At 38.6% G+C, this 18106-nt stretch overlaps 1 protein-coding gene across 2 annotated transcripts in view; it reads left to right on the plus strand.

The window, feature by feature from the left end:
* LOC132143902 (nucleolar protein dao-5-like) overlaps positions 1-18106 on the plus strand; it is a 32865-nt gene that overhangs the window by 11524 nt on the left and 3235 nt on the right. For both annotated transcript variants that reach the window (XM_059554522.1, XM_059554523.1), the window contains exons 2-5: positions 5925-6644; positions 7624-7711; positions 14632-14780; positions 14888-17542. In XM_059554522.1, coding sequence (XP_059410505.1) covers positions 6035-6644; positions 7624-7711; positions 14632-14780; positions 14888-17542 — 3502 coding nt within the window. In that variant the 5' untranslated portion in view covers positions 5925-6034. The remainder of the gene's footprint in view (positions 1-5924; positions 6645-7623; positions 7712-14631; positions 14781-14887; positions 17543-18106) is intronic.

The raw sequence follows: 18106 nt of genomic DNA on the forward strand, positions 1-18106 counted from the left end.
GTAGTGATTGCAATGTATTCTTAATATGAACTCATTCTTTATTATGAGTTTAAAATGCCTGAGCGAGCGCGCCATTGACACGCCCAGACACGACACTTTGAATTTGCGCATACAATAAATGACATTGCGTTGGAAGTTGAATAGCAAGAAAGTAAAAGCAGAAAAGTTTGTATTCAAGGTTAAAAGGCAAACTTTTTTTTTTACGTTTCAAATAAAGGATCTCTAGTGTATCTTCTAAATTCTGCTGATGATTAAATTACTTCTCTAACATAAGTTATAATTTCAGTTTCAGCTAAATAGAAGATAACATTTTCTGCTTAGTAGCAATCTGGTCTTGATTTGTGTGTGTGTTTGTATGTGTATATATAATATCATATTTAAGGTAACAATGCAATACATTATTATTATTATTATTATTATTATTATTATTATTATTATTGATATTAATAATATGACAATATCTGTAGTCAATATTGGTCAAATGGGAGGGGGAAATCCCGCTCACACCCAGCTTGGAAAAAATCATAAAAGCACTGTTCATCTACTGAAGTGGTATTCTGGAACTGTGGTAAATTGAATAAAACGGCAAAATAATATCAATAACATCTTATCAAACAAAAAAGAGATTAGATAAAGTTTGACTGATATTTAATATACAGGATATACAGTACTGGTCAAAAGTTTGGACCCATTCAAATTTTTACAAATATTTTTGAAAGAAATTTCTTATGTTCATCAAGCCTACATTTATTTGATCAAAAATACAGAACAAATCAGTAATATTTAGCATGAATGTTAAATAGATAGACTTATATTGTTATAACAGATTTATATATCGTTTCTGTTATCTGTAAACCACTTTTTAATCAAAACAAATCCTGAAAAAAGTCTCAGGTTATAAAATAAACCATTAAGCACTGTTTTTAACATTGATAATAAATCGGCATATTAAAATTATCATGTGACACTGATCTGACTGGACTGAAGCAATGGTTGATAAAAATTCAGCTTTGCATTACAAATATATTTTAAATTATAGTAAAATAGAAAAACATTGTTTTAAATTGTAATATTTCACATTATTATTATTCATTCATTTTTTTCTGTATTTGCCCAAATAAAATCCAGGCTTGATGAAAAACTTTTCAAAAACATTAAAAATAGTAACGTGTCAACTTCTGTATGGTTTAAGAAAAATATGCAAAATGTAAAATTAAATGTTAAAATAATAAATAAAAAGGTGTGTGTGTGTGTGTGTGTGTGTGGGGGGGGGGGTGTATATGAATGTTGCGACTCCATGTCTCTTGTCCATTTTAAGGAATGTGGTGTGCTCCTAAACATGCCCAGATGTTGCTCGGGGCGAAAGATGGGAATCTGTGGTTTCCAGCACTGCACAGCATGTTCCATTTTATTCTGAATGTAACTGATATACTGGCGAAGACGGATGCTTTTTCTCCACATTTTTCTGTGGTGGTTTTGGAAAATCTGCCATATTCTGCACATCCTTTGACGTTAATAAAGGAATATTTGGCCTAGTTATTACTGGCTGTTTTTTTTTATATGGGCAAAGTGAAAGTAATAAGTGAACACACACAGAATGATGTCCATGCAAATTTCACAGGTTGGTTTCAAGTGTGCAAATGCTGATCACTAAATCATCAACTTAAGGAGCAGATTTATGTAAGCACATCCTTGATTTCTGATGATGTTTTGCATTTTATTTATTCAAAATACGTTTTTTTTTTTTGTAATTATTTGCCATTTAGGCTATATTTAATTATTTGCGTGTTCTCTTGTACAGTTTAAAAGCTTGGGGTCAGTAAGTTTATTATTATTTAGATAAAATAATACTTTTATTCAAAAGGAATGCACTTAAATTGATCAAAAGTGAGAGTAAATGCATATCATGTAAACCATAGACCTGTTTAGACCCGACAAATGAAAATCACACAACTAATAATAAACCTTAAACAATAGCTTTATGCACATTACAGCATTTTAATCTTCGTGAGAATGGCCTCGTGAAGTCGATGTGGGAGTCAGATGAAAAACTGACTGTAACGTGGAGGGAGTAAAAGAGGGAATACGAGGGGTGTGTTGCTGCGTTCTTTTAATGTTTTCATGTGTTGATTCTTAGGAGTCTGTGCGACGGTAGAAGAGTTGTGAGAGCGCTGCCTTGTATGGGCAGACTGCATGAGGAGAATGTGTTTGTCATTTCTGTCTTTATTTTATTTTTGTTAACTTCTCTGGGAAAGTCTGTTTTGGTAATCCATCTCTCATCCTATCGCAATTATTTTCCTGTTATCGTTAGGTTAAATTTGCAGATTATAAATTTCATGTAAAATCGCAAATTATAGCCAGTTGATTACAATAAAGGCATATTTGATAAACGAAGTCCTGCAACTGGCTCTTATTACAAGAATGCAGGATGTGGCCAACTACAGCTGCATGGAAATAGCTGCATGTCTGTCTGTGACAGCTGGTTATGGCTCGGCCCTGAGGAACTGGAGGCCCTGTGCAGGAATTTGGGTTTGCAAGATCTCTTTATCGGTTCCTTTTAGCTTTATCAGTAGCTCTCATGCAGAAGTTCTCTGGAAACTGAACCTAGAATGTCGTATTTGCTTAGTTCCTGTGTATGTTGCCAGCTGTAACCTGCAGATGTTTCTGAAGTGCTTAGTGGGAAGCCGTCACAACACAGTCCATCAAGCTACTGCAGTAAGTGAAACATGACAGACACACTTTAAGGACGTCCCTGTGTGCAAAGCAGCTTTTATAAAGATTTTATTTTAGATTTGATAAGTCTCGAGGTTTAATATAGGGGTTAGGTTTAGGATTAGGAAAGCACACGTGTGTTTTAATGTCCTCATGGCACCTTTATAATCCTCTGTCTATACATGTAAATTCCCTAAACCAAACAAATGGTGGATTAAGATATTGGACAAGATTGTGAGGGGGTTGTGGAGAGGCAGAAGGGGGTTCCTACTTTCATTGAAAACCTAGAATTGTCAGGAATTTTTCAATTGTTACATAGTGAATATACATTTTTATAGTTATGCTGATGCTGTACGATATCATAAGATACTGCTTGCTCAAAACCCATGGTAATTTTTCTATTTGTAAACCAAATTAGATGCTTACAATAAATTGGATGAATCAGCAATGTTGAACTGGAAAGGCCATGGAAAAAAGTCATTGAAATTTGTTAGTGGAGATATAATTTGCACTCTTTAATATAAAAGGTTTTTTCATTGGCTTTTTTGGTTTCATAAAAAATCTTTAACATTCATGGAACTTTTTCAGTCCACAAAAGGTCATTGATAGTAGATTTAAGGTTATTCAGTTTAATGATTTAAAATGTTCTTTACACCAAAAATAAATGGTTCTTTTATGGCTTCACTGCAAAACCCCTCTTTAAGAACTTGTTTTTAACAGCTTTGGTTTGGATGATAAAGCAGGTTTTTTTCATGAGCACCTGAATGTTCTCTCAAATGCTTTTGCTGTTAGATTTCATGAAAGAAGCCCGTTTTGTTATTTGAAGTGTAGTGAGTGAAATGGAGATGTGTGTGACGTAGTCCTTAGTGCTTTTTGATTAAGCTGTTTGCATTAGCAGGCTTTACCCTTTTCCGCTCACAACGGCTTCACCCTGTCAAACGAGGACACACACACAATAAACCACCCTACCACTTCATACACCCAATCATTATAGCACATCTTATTCTTTTTTTTACCCTCCCATTATTATTTTTTTTACCCTCCCATTGTTTTGTTAGTTTGTCTTTATACTTATCTCTTTGTTCTCTCTTATGCGTTTTTATGAAATGAAACGGTCTCAACCGTGGATATAAAATGGTTGAACTCATTGTAGATTTAACTTATTTTCTTGTTTTCTAAGGATTCGTGCTGTGAAAGTGTTTTACTGAAACTTTTTGTCTTCTGATTAAATTGGATCCTTTTTTCAAATGTCCCCTTTTGATCTTCACATCACCATGGAGACACAGCAGCAGGGCTGCTGGGTAATTTTAGTCCTGTCATGGACAGAAAGATGACCTCCCAATTCATCATCTTGGCCTGTAGGTTGACAAGTTTTCTAGAACGCGTGTAATGCATCCTCTTTGTTTTCGGTCTCCTGAGGGACATTTCTGGGGGGCTTTCGTAATTTGTATTCACAGTTTTGTTGTTTTCCTCTTGTTGATTCTGTCACATATACTTGAGTCCACTCTTCTTCTGGATGATGCCACATTAAGATTGGATTTCTCTGCTTGCTTTGGCATTGTTACTTCATCCCACAATTTTCCCCTTCCTCTGTCTTTATTTGCTCTCTGGTTTAGTGGCTTGGGCTTATTGGAGAGCCAGAACAATAGCTCAGCTGCTTGGGCCATCTGTGTGGCTGCAGACAGGGAACGGATCTGATATTGAGGAGGAGGGGAAAGAGTAGAAGAAAGAGGGGGGTTGTGGCTAAGGAGAACCGTTAAAGGGGGAAGAAAAAGACAAGAAGATTCTGAATAAAAGAGTTTGGAAAAAGGATGAGGTGAATGGGTTCATGGCCCCCCTCTCCACCACATTGACTCTTTATCCTCCTTTCTTCAAATCCCCTGCCACAATCTTTTTGCTGACGAGCTTTTGCGTCAGTCCCTGAAGGAAGAAAATAAATTTGGTAGAGCAGTGCTCCAGTGAAATGGGTATATTGACTTTCTTTTAGAATTATGCCAGATTCTGGTTTGGCTGTGAGACAGAGTTGTGGATTTGAATCTTGAAGATGTATATTGGGACATTATATACTGTTTACACTTGACGGACAGTAAATTACTAGTTTGTATGAACAGGTAGGTGAAGTCCAGATAATAGCATCATATTACTGTAGAGCAGGTGGTTGTGACTGCCCTGTGTAAATGATCCACATAAATCAAATGCATAAATCATCTTAACATGTCAAAATTTATGCAGCCTAGTGTTCAATTCAGACTAATAAACCCACTCAAAATACTTACAGAAACACTTTTCCGTATCACTATCAAACTGTTACACTGTACAAATGTCAGTAATTTTTACAGAACAGAAATACAAAAATGCTAAAGTAAAAACTGTTAATTGTAAAGTTACCTAGCTATATCACATGATGAAATAAAATATTGTGAGTCGTAAAATGTACAGGTACCAGTATGCTAATCTTTATTTCCTAAAACAGTCACTGTATTTTTTATTTAATTTTTTTCATAAATTTAACAGGATACTTTTTACGGTGTAGTCCATTCTAGATCGTAAACACTAGATTGTAAACTATGTTCGACCTGGACTTGATCTTTTTGTATTTTGGTTCTTTTATAATGTATCATTTCCTGTATTTTCCAAGTTGCCCTTCATAGAAATGGTTCCCTTTTAAAGAGCATTTTTTACTGCCAAACTGATTGCATTTACCGTAATTCCTTATCTAAAAACCGGTAGTCAAATAAACGCCGGGCCTCTTATAGTGGCCGGGGGCATGGTCAATATGAACAAATAAAGGCCGGGGGAAAATTTATGCAGCAGAGCCAGATAACGAACGTACACACCCCCTGCTGGAGCGTTTCTCGTTCTCGAGTCAAGAACCGGTTGTGTCGGTTTTCGGATCACCAGTACACTGAACCGAGAACTGTTTCTGTCGGATGCGTCCGATTCGAGAACCAAGGAGCTGATGATACTGCGCATGTGTGATTCAGCGTGAAGCAGACTGACACAGAGCATCTGAACCGAACTGATCCTTTTGGTGATCGATTCTGAACTTTTGTTTGAGGAATTACGGTATGTGTGTTAGTTGGAGTGCAACAGTTGCTTCTCGTACAGAGTAATAATCCAAGTTGCTTCAGCTGCGTAGAGCAAAAAAAAGTCATTACAAATAGCATTTAATTGCCTTTCGTGTTTCTTATTTTATTTGTATTTTTTTACAGGACAGTTATTGAGTTGGAGAACGCATCCATTATCCCTGGGTTCAGTGTGTGAGCACCACTAAATCCAGCAAGCATATCAAGCAGCAACTGATTGTCAGGAAATATTGGCGATGAAACCTGATGGGGTGGCCACCGCACCATCTGAACCAATGGAAGCTGAAGGAACAGAACCCATAACAGAACCAACCAGCAATGACGGGGTGTCTCAAAATGGGACTATACCATCACCCCCACAACCTGATGAACCCCAAAATGAGCAAGTGGCTCCTCCAACTGCTAAAGAAGCTTCTGGTAAAACAGATGCTAAAAGCAAATCCAAAGGCCCAGTCAAAGGCAAGATTGCTGCAGGTCCAGCTACCACTGGACCAGGCACGCAACCAAAAGCAACCCAAAGCCGTGTGGCTAATGGCCTCACAAAGACAGCATCGAATGCTCCAACCAAGAAACCCATTCCATCTAGCACTGCAGCAGCAGACAAGAAGAAACCCACCACTACCGTTGGATCTTCTGGTCCAAGTAAGAAACCTGTTGGCTCTTCTACTGCCATTACAACCTCAAGGGCCCAGCCTAAAGCAACAACTGCTGGCACAAACAAATCAACAACAACAAACACCACAGCTAGTGGACAAAAGGCAGGACTGACTGCCAGCGCAGCCACCAGCCTGAGTAAGAGACCTGCCACAGCTGCCACTAGTGCTGCAACCAAACCCAAAACCACAGGTAAGATGGGCTGGCATGTATGGGTTTACTGGGTCACTTACAGAGTTTACTTCTGGACATTTACTAATTAGGGGTGTAACAGCACACAAACATGACGGTTTGGTACTTGCCTCGGTTTAGAGGTCATGGTTCGGTATGGCTTTGATAAAGCAGGAGAAAAAAAAACTAAACAATATTTATATTTTTATTTTTAGACAATGGTTTACTGAACAAATTGCTCTTTCTTTAAATAAATTCAATTATTATCTTGGGGATAAAAATTATATTACTATAAGGTTACAGTTAGGAGCAGAGCCCAAACTTAAATTCATTTACAATTTATTTTTAACTATAATAAACACTCAAATAAAAAAAATTATGAATGTAAACCGTTTTTAAATTAACTTCTAAATTATACAATTTCTATGTTGTTGAAAAATTATAATTTACAGTCAGCTTGATTCATAAAATATTTAAACATGTAAACATTAGTTAAGACATCACTAACAGGTAAATATAAGTAGGCCTATAGTCTAATATTTCGCAAAATGCTCTTCACCAGTTGAAGAGATTGAGATTAAATGCTAATTCTTGTATGTTTTATGTTAAAAACAGTAATAAAGCGGAAGCCATAATTACACTCGCTCGCACTCCACATTGCCATTACTGAGGCGTAGCGCCACATCAAAGAGCATCAGAATGCTTAAAAGCTTTTCTTTTTTTTTTTCAGAATTTCCAGAAAAAATAGAAGCGAAAGACCCGTATTATTTTATGTGTACTGTTACACCCCCCTAGTACTAATAAATAATCTAACAATAGAAAATGTTCCATTATTCTCATGTGGCAGAGACAACACAAACCTGTTGTGGGGCAGTGAGTCATTATGTAAAATAGAAATGCAATTTTATTTAATTATATAGACCTGCTCATCATTAGATTTTACCACAATTTTCTTGAGCAATCCCAGTCAACATGATTTATTTAAATTTCATTTCCTCAGCTCCTGCTCCAAGGCCAGCTGCTGCCCCTGCGGCCAAACCCAGCACTTCAGCCACAGCCAAAACCACTGCAGCTCCCAAAACTAACAGGTAAAGCAGCTTTTGGAGATTTGACCTTGGACATTTGACTGTATTTGAATGGAAAATTGAAATGCTGGGAAGTGCATTATTGCACAACTCTTGATGTGGCTTTACAGTATCAATCAGGCAGATTTCCTGCATAGATCTGGTTCTAGTAACATCTGAGAAGTGCTTTGTGTTCTGCACACCATTTAGTACAACCCGAATTCCAGAAAAGTTGGGACGTTTTTTAAATTTTAATAAAATGAAAACTAAAAGACTTTCAAATCACATGAGCCAATATTTTATTCACAATAGAACATAGATAACATAGCAAATGTTTAAACTGAGAAAGTTTACAATTTTATGCACAAAATGAGCTCATTTCAATTTTGATTTCTGCTACAGGTCTCAAAATAGTTGGGACGGGGCATGTTTACCATGGTGTAGCATCTCCTTTTCTTTTCAAAACAGTTTGAAGACGTCTGGGCATTGAGGCTATGAGTTGCTGGAGTTTTGCTGTTGGAATTTGGTCCCATTCTTGCCTTATATAGATTTCCAGCTGCTGAAGAGTTCGTGGTCGTCTTTGACGTATTTTTCGTTTAATGATGCGCCAAATGTTCTCTATAGGTGAAAGATCTGGACTGCAGGCAGGCCAGGTTAGCACCCGGACTCTTCTACGACGAAGCCATGCTGTTGTTATAGCTGCAGTATGTGGTTTTGCATTGTCCTGCTGAAATAAACAAGGCCTTCCCTGAAATAGACATTGTTTGGAGGGAAGCATATGTTGCTCTAAAACCTTTATATACCTTTCAGCATTCACAGAGCCTTCCAAAACATGCAAGCTGCCCATACCGTATGCACTTATGCACCCCCATACCATCAGAGATGCTGGCTTTTGAACTGAACGCTGATAACATGCTGGAAGGTCTCCCTCCTCTTTAGCCCGGAGGACACGGCGTCCGTGATTTCCAACAAGAATGTCAAATTTGGACTCGTCTGACCATAAAACACTATTCCACTTTGAAATAGTCCATTTTAAATGAGCCTTGGCCCACAGGACACGACGGCGCTTCTGGACCATGTTCACATATGGCTTCCTTTTTGCATGATAGAGCTTTAGTTGGCATCTGCTGATGGCACGGCGGATTGTGTTTACCGACAGTGGTTTCTGAAAGTATTCCTGGGCCCATTTAGTAATGTCATTGACACAATCATGCCGATGAGTGATGCAGTGTCGTCTGAGAGCCCGAAGACCACGGGCATCCAATAAAGGTCTCCGGCCTTGTCCCTTACGCACAGAGATTTTTCCAGTTTCTCTGAATCTTTTGATGATGTTATGCACTGTAGATGATGAGATTTGCAAAGCCTTTGCAATTTGACGTTGAGGAACATTGTTTTTAAAGTTTTCCACAATTTTTTTACGCAGTCTTTCACAGATCTGCCCATCTATACTTCTGAAAGACTCTGCTTCTCTAAGACAAAGCTTTTATAGCTAATCATGTTACAGACCTGATATCAATTAACTTAATTAATCACTAGATGTTCTCCCAGCTGAATCTTTTCAAAACTGCTTGCTTTTTTAGCCATTTGTTTCCCCCGTGCCAACTTTTTTGAGACCTGTAGCAGGCATTAAATTTTAAATGAGCTAATTAAGTGAATAAAAGTGTAAAATTTCTCAGTTTAAACATTTGCTACGTTATCTATGTTCTATTGTGAATAAAATATTGGCTCATGTGATTTGAAATTCCTTTAGTTTTCATTTTATTAAAATTTAAAAAACGTCCCAACTTTTCCGGAATTCGGGTTGTAGATATGCCATACAAATATCAATGACTGCATGCTTTTTGTAATGAATGGTCTGTGGTTTGTCTGGTGGTTTCTGTCAATGTGTGAGCCAGGCTCCCTGAAAGACTGCTTGGATTAGGCTTTATCAGAGTATAGGCTCAACAGTGCTCTTTTTGTTGATGCTACTCCCTGGGAATGATAATTGGTATCTTCACTTGACTTAAATGGATTTTATGATCCAAGTTGGCTGGGTTACCAATTATGTCTTTAGTCTTTTGTTCCTGTCATATATCTCACTTTATATCTATATCTCACAAAGTTTTACTTTTGAGATTTTAGTCATGTGATTTCTGATAATGATTAGGATTGATCAGTTTTATTTCTTTCCCATCTCTTTACAAATGTGACTTCCTTCCCCAGCTCATTTAATAATACCATTTAATCTTTATGAAAAACAAAATTGTAAATCTGGTAAAATCTAAAATCTTATCAGTTAAAAATATTGTTTTATGAATGTGAATTCTAATATTTATAATTTAAAGAAAATGAAAATTATATCTAGTAATCATAAACAACTGGAAGTCATTGGCCAAAACGTGTTGGAAACTTTTTTTTTTGCAAAGAGTTAAACGGTTTGTTGCAGGTGATTTATATATTCATGCTCCTCAATTGTATGTATTGTAAATGCAGCCAACCAGTAAATGTGGATATGACTGGTCTTATGTGATCATTACGGTATAAATGTGTGCTTAATTCTATGTATTTATGTGGTAATGTCAGTTTACAAGGCTGTTTAGACTCCCTTTTGTTGGACTTGTAGTGTTTTAGACAAAAATGACTACAGGGTGTGGTTTGTGTGCACACTAAACTCTGAATTCAGTCTGGAATGAAATGCATAACTCCGATAATAGAGCAATGGGTAGTGAATAGTGGTTATGAATTTGAGCACTCATTTGATCTGTCTATTTAGACGTTTTTTTTTTTTCCTTTTTTGCATCCCACACAATATATATTCTCACTGAAGCTTTAAATGAAATGTTTGCACTGCAGAAAGACAATCACACTCCCTACTGTGGGAAATGTAAACTAGCTCCATCCAAGTCTCCTCATGAAACAATCACAGCATCTCCCCTTCCTTCTCTTTCTCTCTTACTTTATTCTTTCCGGTATATTTATATGTGCTGCCTAGATATTTTTGGCATTCCTAGTCGAAAACGTTTTGCAAGTTTGTGGTTAATATTGTGAGGTAAAAGAGGGTTACTTGCCAGGGTTATTTGTTTGCAACTCTTGCTAGACCAGCCATCTCACACTCTCAGTTTATAGTTTCATGGGACTTAGATAAGTGCCATGCTTACTAAATCGATTTTCCATTGAATTTGGATTTTTCTTTCTTTTTTTTTTGGTCTGTTTCAAAGTGAGCCTCTTGAATTTTTTTCGTTCTCATGTCATCAACCATTTTAATTTCCCTTGAACCAAGCTGCTGGTTAATCTTTCACCATTTGTTTTCCTTTTTCCTTTTGCTACGAAATTACTGGTAAACCAGATGGCTTCTGTTACATTATACCACAAGACAACAACTTAAAAATGAATGAGCTTATAAATTTTGAAATGGTGCTAATGAGGTCGAAATAAAAGGACCACACACCCTTAAATATCTAGAGTGAATGCAGCAGTTAAGTTTTAAAACAATGTTGAACTGGAATATAAGGGAGATTCCCTGCCTGAGGCTCTGCTGAGTGACACTCATTTAATCTGGAACAGTACCTTCATCCTAATGGCTATTACTTAATTAAAACTTAATTATTGATGTGCAGATGTCTGTGCCGGTGGGAACCGTGTTCTGTCCATTTGTGTTAAAGGGAGATTGCTCATGTAGGAACGACCTCTTTTATATTGTCATCTTAAATTTCTCAACCCATTTTTTTGTTGTTGTGTAGAATCTGGAAAAATAGATACGTAATGGTCAACAGTCTTATTATCTGTTATTCTTTTCTTTATATCAATCATAGCCATGGCAATTTTTGTTCTTTTTGTCCACGAGGATAATGAGCCCTAGAAAATCAAGTGTTTTTTTTTTTTTTGTGGGGGGGGGGTTAAAACCTAAGCCTTTGAATGTCTGAGGTCAGCATCTCCGTGGAAACTTCTTGGTTTGTACTTTCCATCTGCATCATTTTAATTCCGTTTTGGTGCCTCTGATGTGCATAATGCTACAGAAATGAAGATTAAGATGCAATATGTTGACCTTAGTTGCTCTGCTATGGTTATTTTATACCTTATTGCTCTCCTTTTATGTTAGTTGCCCTCCATTTATGTAATGTTATTTTCTTCTTCCTCTTGTTGTCATCTTTATTTTGTTTTAATTTCACCAAAGATGGTTTAATCCGTCTCCTAGTTAGTTCAAATAAACTTTATGTAGGTCATAGAATTGTAACGGGAGATTCCAGTTCTTTTGTTCTCATTCTTTAACAATTGGCTGTTGTTTGGGAATAATCTGTGGGGGAGATGTTATAGTCTTGGTATTTGGGGCCAAGCCGTTTGACCATGTTCTCCATTGTGCCCTACTATGAGAAGTTTGCTCATTGCCTGTATTCTTTGTACAAAGAGCTGGAGTATGTTTTGGAATATTATGTGCCATAGTTACTGGCATTGAATTGAGCATTCCAACATGCTTCATTCAGTTCTTCTATCTTTTGAAGTTTTGATGGCTCTGATTCTTGTTTACAAAGGACTTTTATGATGTTTTTGATCATAAAGACCAAAGCCTAAAGTATTCTTCAGCCATTCGCATTCCAAGACCGTGCACGCACAGTCCTTATGAGAGTGTTTGTCATCAGAAGTGTCTGCACACACACCATCCGCTTGCAGCCCAATTTCCGTGTCCACGCAGATTCTTCGTGTACAACAGGGCAGGTGCGAAGTGAATGTTGAAAATGAGTCCACTAGGTGTTCTTGCACAGGTCAATCTCATTGTGCTCATCCGTTGTATGAGTATACATTTGGCACTTTTTCACTGCATGGTACAGCACTGTACGTATCTGTGTGGGGAGGTCCACTGGATACAGTACCTGGTACTTTTTTCAGTACCACCATGTTTGAGGTTCCAACCGTACTGTTACCAAAACGCGATGTCACTACCTGCGTCATTGAACTTGCAACACAAGACACAACAGGCCTGCTAGATTTAAATCAGCATGGCCAGCTAAGGCTCGAACGTAACCGTTTTGAAAAAGCGCATCTTTTTTTAACAACCAAAAAATGGCTGTTTTATGGTCTGTTGAGGAAGTACAGAAGTTCCTGTCATTGATAGCCAAGGAGCAGATCCAGCGAGAGCTTGATGGGCGATGTGGAATGGAAAAGGTTTTTCAGTAGTCACGACAGTAGAGGTGGCACAACTATAACGATATTGATTGGTTGAGGAATAAAACCGATGAATCATTGTATTTAGAAAGTCACGTGGTGGTTTGAATCTGTTAAATTAAAATGCTTTGTCATGTTGTTGACACCAGTTGCAACATGTTAAGGAACAACCCTGTGGTAGACACAATTAATTGGTAGAAATTTGTCAACCAGTAGAGATTTTGGATTGAATTGTAATCTCTATCATCTTAGCATGTGACGGTGCCTTGCTACGTGATCACAAAAATGTATAGTTTGCACATGGTTTTTAAGCATTGCGGTTTAAAAACAAGTGATTTTAAGCAGTTGAAACACAATCAGTGGACTTGAACACAGCAGTGTTCATAGATCGCAGGACAATTGAAAAATAGTTATTGAATGGTTTTAACTTGAACAGTTAAAATGCCAGTCTTTGCAAGTATCCTTGTAAAAAACATAATTTAAGTCTTAAGTGAAAGTACAGCTGCGAAAGAAAACCTGTAACCGTATATTGGATCTGGGCAACTCTTAAAGTGACAGCAGTCTAATATTCCTGCTGTCTGTCATGTAATCAAAATCCCACAACAAAAGAGAGAAAGTCCATTACTGCTCTTGATTTAAGTATCTTTTGTAACTTTAATCAGAAGAAATACATTTAATTTACACAGAATCTGCAATGTTTTTATATAGGACTATTTGATGTATGCAGCATTTCTTATTTGCTCTACTGTAGTCGTTTTGTCCTATTGCTTGTTATTAATATTTTTATTCTTATTTAACTGATGACTGTTTACTAGTCTATGTATATCATTACTGTAAAATAAAATTACTCCTACCGTGATATAAGATTTTGGTCATATCACCCAACCCCACAAATTACCCCTACAGATTACTGATCATTATTGTCTATTAACTATCAGGTCTGATTAGCGTTAGCCTGTTTTTTAGGTTAGTAGTTTTTAACAGCATACAGGTGCATGGATGTACAGTGGCACTGAACTGTGACCAATGCATTTTCGCTAGCGTTGTTTGTTTCTGTGATGCATACCCTTTTGTGCCCTTTTGTCCAAATAAAGCAGGCTGTTTGCGAGAACTTCATCACATCCTATTTGAGTGTAAGGTCCGGTTAGGGCACATATGATTGTCAGTCATCTAGTTAAGTGCAATTTGTAAACTGCAAGGCTGCAAGACTAAAAGCATTTATTCAATTGCAAGTAACCAAGGCATGCAAGATGATGCAAGCAATCTTATCATCACTAATTCCCCCCTATGAGAACATGAAAGAGGGAAATATGAAGCAAATACATTAAGGGAGTGTAGGCTAGACTGAAAGAAATTGATTACCATCCATTTTTCCCTAATGCAGTCACTTACAAAATGCTTTACCCATCCCTGCATCACACCATTTCTCCCCTCCTTTTCCTGTTTCCTGCCTATCCAAGTCATTTTCTCTCAGGTTAGAGAAATGGGATGAAGATGCATTAGTTGATGAATGGCCCCAGTGGACAAGTTTTCTGGTGCTGTTTGAGATTGCTTTAGGGAACACATGCAGACTACAGATTTACTACATAAGACAGGAAGCTGATTTGACATGAACCTATTTTTTGCATTTACCAGCAAAAAACAATATCTTGGAAGGGATTCTAATGAAACTAGCAAGTACAGCTTGAAATGTCTTCATTTGAATATGTAAATTATAATATCTACAATAAAATTGCAAACCACAAACAGACATCACTTTTTTTTCTAAGCTGCTCACAACAACTTTTTCTTATGTTTTCACTTAGGGCTACTGGAAGTTCTGCCCCACGACCAGGTGCTACCTCATCTACCGGAAGAACAGTAACTGGTACAACTATATCATCTACTTCTGCAGTTCCTAGAACAAGCCGCACTGCTACTAAATCCCTTATTACAGCATCAGATGCTCGGAAAGGTAGCGTACGGTTCATGGGAAAATGTATATACATTATTTATGGAAAAGTACTGCTTAATTTTTTTTTTCATTCTATAATGTTATAAACATCTATTTGTCATTTGTAGATGCTGGAAAAACAAGAACTATGGCACCTGCGAAAAAAACTGTTCCCTCAACAATATCTCGATCTGCTGCCAGCAAGCCTTCAAATTCAGAGGCTCCAAAACCTGCTGCAGCTACCAAACGACCTCCACCTAGCATCAAAGCACCTCAACCCAAACCAGATGACAAAAAAAGTGTACCAACACGTAAGGTGCCTTCTAGTTCACGAAACAACCCCTCACGGCCAGCATCAAGCAAAAACATTGCAGCATCTCCCAGTCACAAACAACCAGGTAGCATGGTCAGTGCGAAGCTTCAGCCTGCTAAACCAACACAGTCCGTCAATGGAAAGCCTAATGATAAAGAACCTGCAACAAAACATGATGATAAAGAACCGGCATCAAAATCTGATGATAAAGAACTTGCTGCAGTACCTGATGATAAAGAACCTGCAGCAGAACCTGTGCAACTTTTGGCAGCTGCAGTAGCTACAGTAGCTGTAGCAACAGCTGCAGCCATAGCCAGGGAAGAGTCTGTTTCAAGGCCTGAAGCTACTCCAACTGTAGAGAGTTCTCTGGTTGTTCCAGCCTCTTCTTTAGATGTTCAGGAAATGGTAGATGTGCAGGTCACTGATGTCAGCTCTCAAAGTGTGCTGGATATTTCTAACATGGAGCCAGAGGCTCATGAAGCCTTAATAGATGCTGGTTCTGTTGAAGTAGCTTGTCCGACGTCATCTGTAGTCGATCAGGATAAGCAGGTTTCTGGAAAAGTTGATGAAAAGCTTATTGCAGAGGCACCAGTTGCTCAGGAAGCAACTGAGCAGGAAAGCTTATCTGACCCACAATTGAATAAAGCTGCAGCTACCATAGTGTCCTCTGGTGTAGAGGTGGCTGAAAAAGCTGAACGGATTAACAGTGACTGTTATGAAGATGTGGAAGATGAAGAGAGGGAAGGTAGTCAACAAGTGTCACTGTCAGAAATGAGTGGCACCCAGCCTACAGAAGAGTCTCGACCTGGGTCAGCTGGGCTTGCCAGCTCAGTTTGGCGTGCAGGGGCCTTGCTCTCTGAGCTTGACTCTGAGGATGTTAGTTGCAGCCAGCAGGGAGCATCAGAGCTAAGTGCTCCAGGCGTCCTGGAGGGCACGGAGAGCATGGATGATTTAGGGGATGCAAGCCTTAAAGGAGCTGATGGCGAAGGTGCATCTGTTGGGTCCCCTGACTTTGAGAAAGTTTCTGATATTCTTACTAACGAAGATGATGACGAAGATGATGATGACCGAATCTGTGACATGGAGGTTGAGTCTGAAAGAGCAGAGGACTCTCATAGGCAGCATCATGACAATGAGGATGATGATGATGAAGATGTAGAAATGGCAAGCGAGGGCATTACTGAGAGTGGGCTTGAAAGTTATGGGAATGCAGATGAGGATGACTTGACCGAAGACTATAGATTAGACAACTTAAACCGAATCCAGCCTCCTCCTATGGTTCCTTCTGCTCCTCCAGCATCCCAGTGGAACCAGCCTAGTTGCTTTGCTGATGTCTGGGCCCAGCCACCGCAACCTGCTTCTACACTTCTTTCAAGTCCTTCTTCTGAATGTTGGCAAGCAGACCCAGAAACCCCAACACAGACACCTGCTCAAGCAAGACTTGATGTTAGCTCTGAAAGGGGCTCTCCATCAAAGCTATTGGAGCCTCCACCTTGCACACCTCAACAAGCCCCAATATCTGCTGCAGAGGGGAATGTTAGCCCCAAACCAGGCTTGACACACTCTCAAACCTGCAAGTTCCAGCCTGATACTTCCAGTGACCCTGACCTAGCATCTGACAGTAACAGAGAGACAAGTTTACCAGAAGAGGTGAAAGACGACAACTTATCGGCAACTAATGAAACCCATTCTAAAGTGGAGCTCCAGGAAGAACCAGTAAACCCTGCCGCCACTGTCTTGCCGGACATCATGCAGGATTTAGGTATCCACCTTGAATGTGGTAAGAAGGAAGAGGAACCTGAAACTCTGCCGGCTGATGACGTACTAGGTGGTCCAGCAACTGCTCTATCATCTCCTTCATCAGCTACTGAGGCTGAGGCAAGTGACACAGAAGGTGAAATGCAGATAAGTGACCCTCAAGCTGAGTTGTCTGGCACTGTGAATGCCTATGGAACAGCACCTGCAGGCCGCAACTTGTCAACTCTAGAGGAATGTGAAGAAATGAGTGGGGAAAATGGTGGTGGTGGTAGTGAGACCCCTCAGTCTGCCACTTCTGCTGCATCCTATGGCTTTGACTACATGACCTCAAACTCCAATGCCCAGTCATCTGCCGAGAGTTGCAGCAAGAGTCCTGGCATCTTTTCTCTAGAAAATGAAGAGCAGCTTCCAGATGAGGCCAAGGATCTATCTCTTCTTAAAGAGTTGACCATGCTACCCAATACTGCATCTGAGGAAAAGATTGACCCTATTAAAAGCCAACATGGAGAGTTCCAGTCTCACCCAGAGCAGCAGTACATGCTGTGTGGAGAGTCCAGTGAGCTGCTTGAGCCCGATTCAGCAAGAGCTGTACCCTTAGAGTCTGGCTTGATGGATCCTTCGTCCCGACAGCACCAAGAAGAAGAACCAGAGCTTGACTCTCAGCATCCCTACTACTCCACTATATGCGAAAAGACTGATAGTCCCCTGGCAGGTAACGTATAGAGCGCTTTAAAATACACTTTCCAGTGTACCTTGATGTCATCTCTATATAAGGTTTTTGTCTAGCTTGGGGTTTCCCTGTTAATTATGTCTTTTTAACCAGTTAAGAAAACACTCATTCAGCAGTGCCACATTCACAATATGATACAGCTATTAAAATTATATAAGTATATGGCTTAGAACCTGTATGTGCAATAGCTACTACCATTTACACTAAAGGTAACTGTTTTTCTCAACTATTCTTTTTAAATCTAATAATGGGTGTTGGTCTGAAATGGCATGAAATTATTTGGTTGTGGAGTCTTCAAAATGACAAAAGTAACCATTGATGAAAAATGAACAATGTAATGGACTTTCAACATATTCTGTGTGTATTTACCAATTATTTTTTACTGAACAAATGCATATTCATTGCTTTTTGTATTCTTTTGTCTTAACCTAAATACCAGTCTTTCATCCCTTTTCCATTGTTGCCATATCCTGTCCTCACATGTTTCTCTCTTCTGCACTTTAGGGTTTGCTAACCCCTTACTTTTTTATGTCTTGTTTATTTGGA

This window comes from Carassius carassius, chromosome 7 (genome assembly GCF_963082965.1).
Source record: "Carassius carassius chromosome 7, fCarCar2.1, whole genome shotgun sequence".
Taxonomy (NCBI): Eukaryota; Metazoa; Chordata; class Actinopteri; order Cypriniformes; family Cyprinidae; genus Carassius; species Carassius carassius.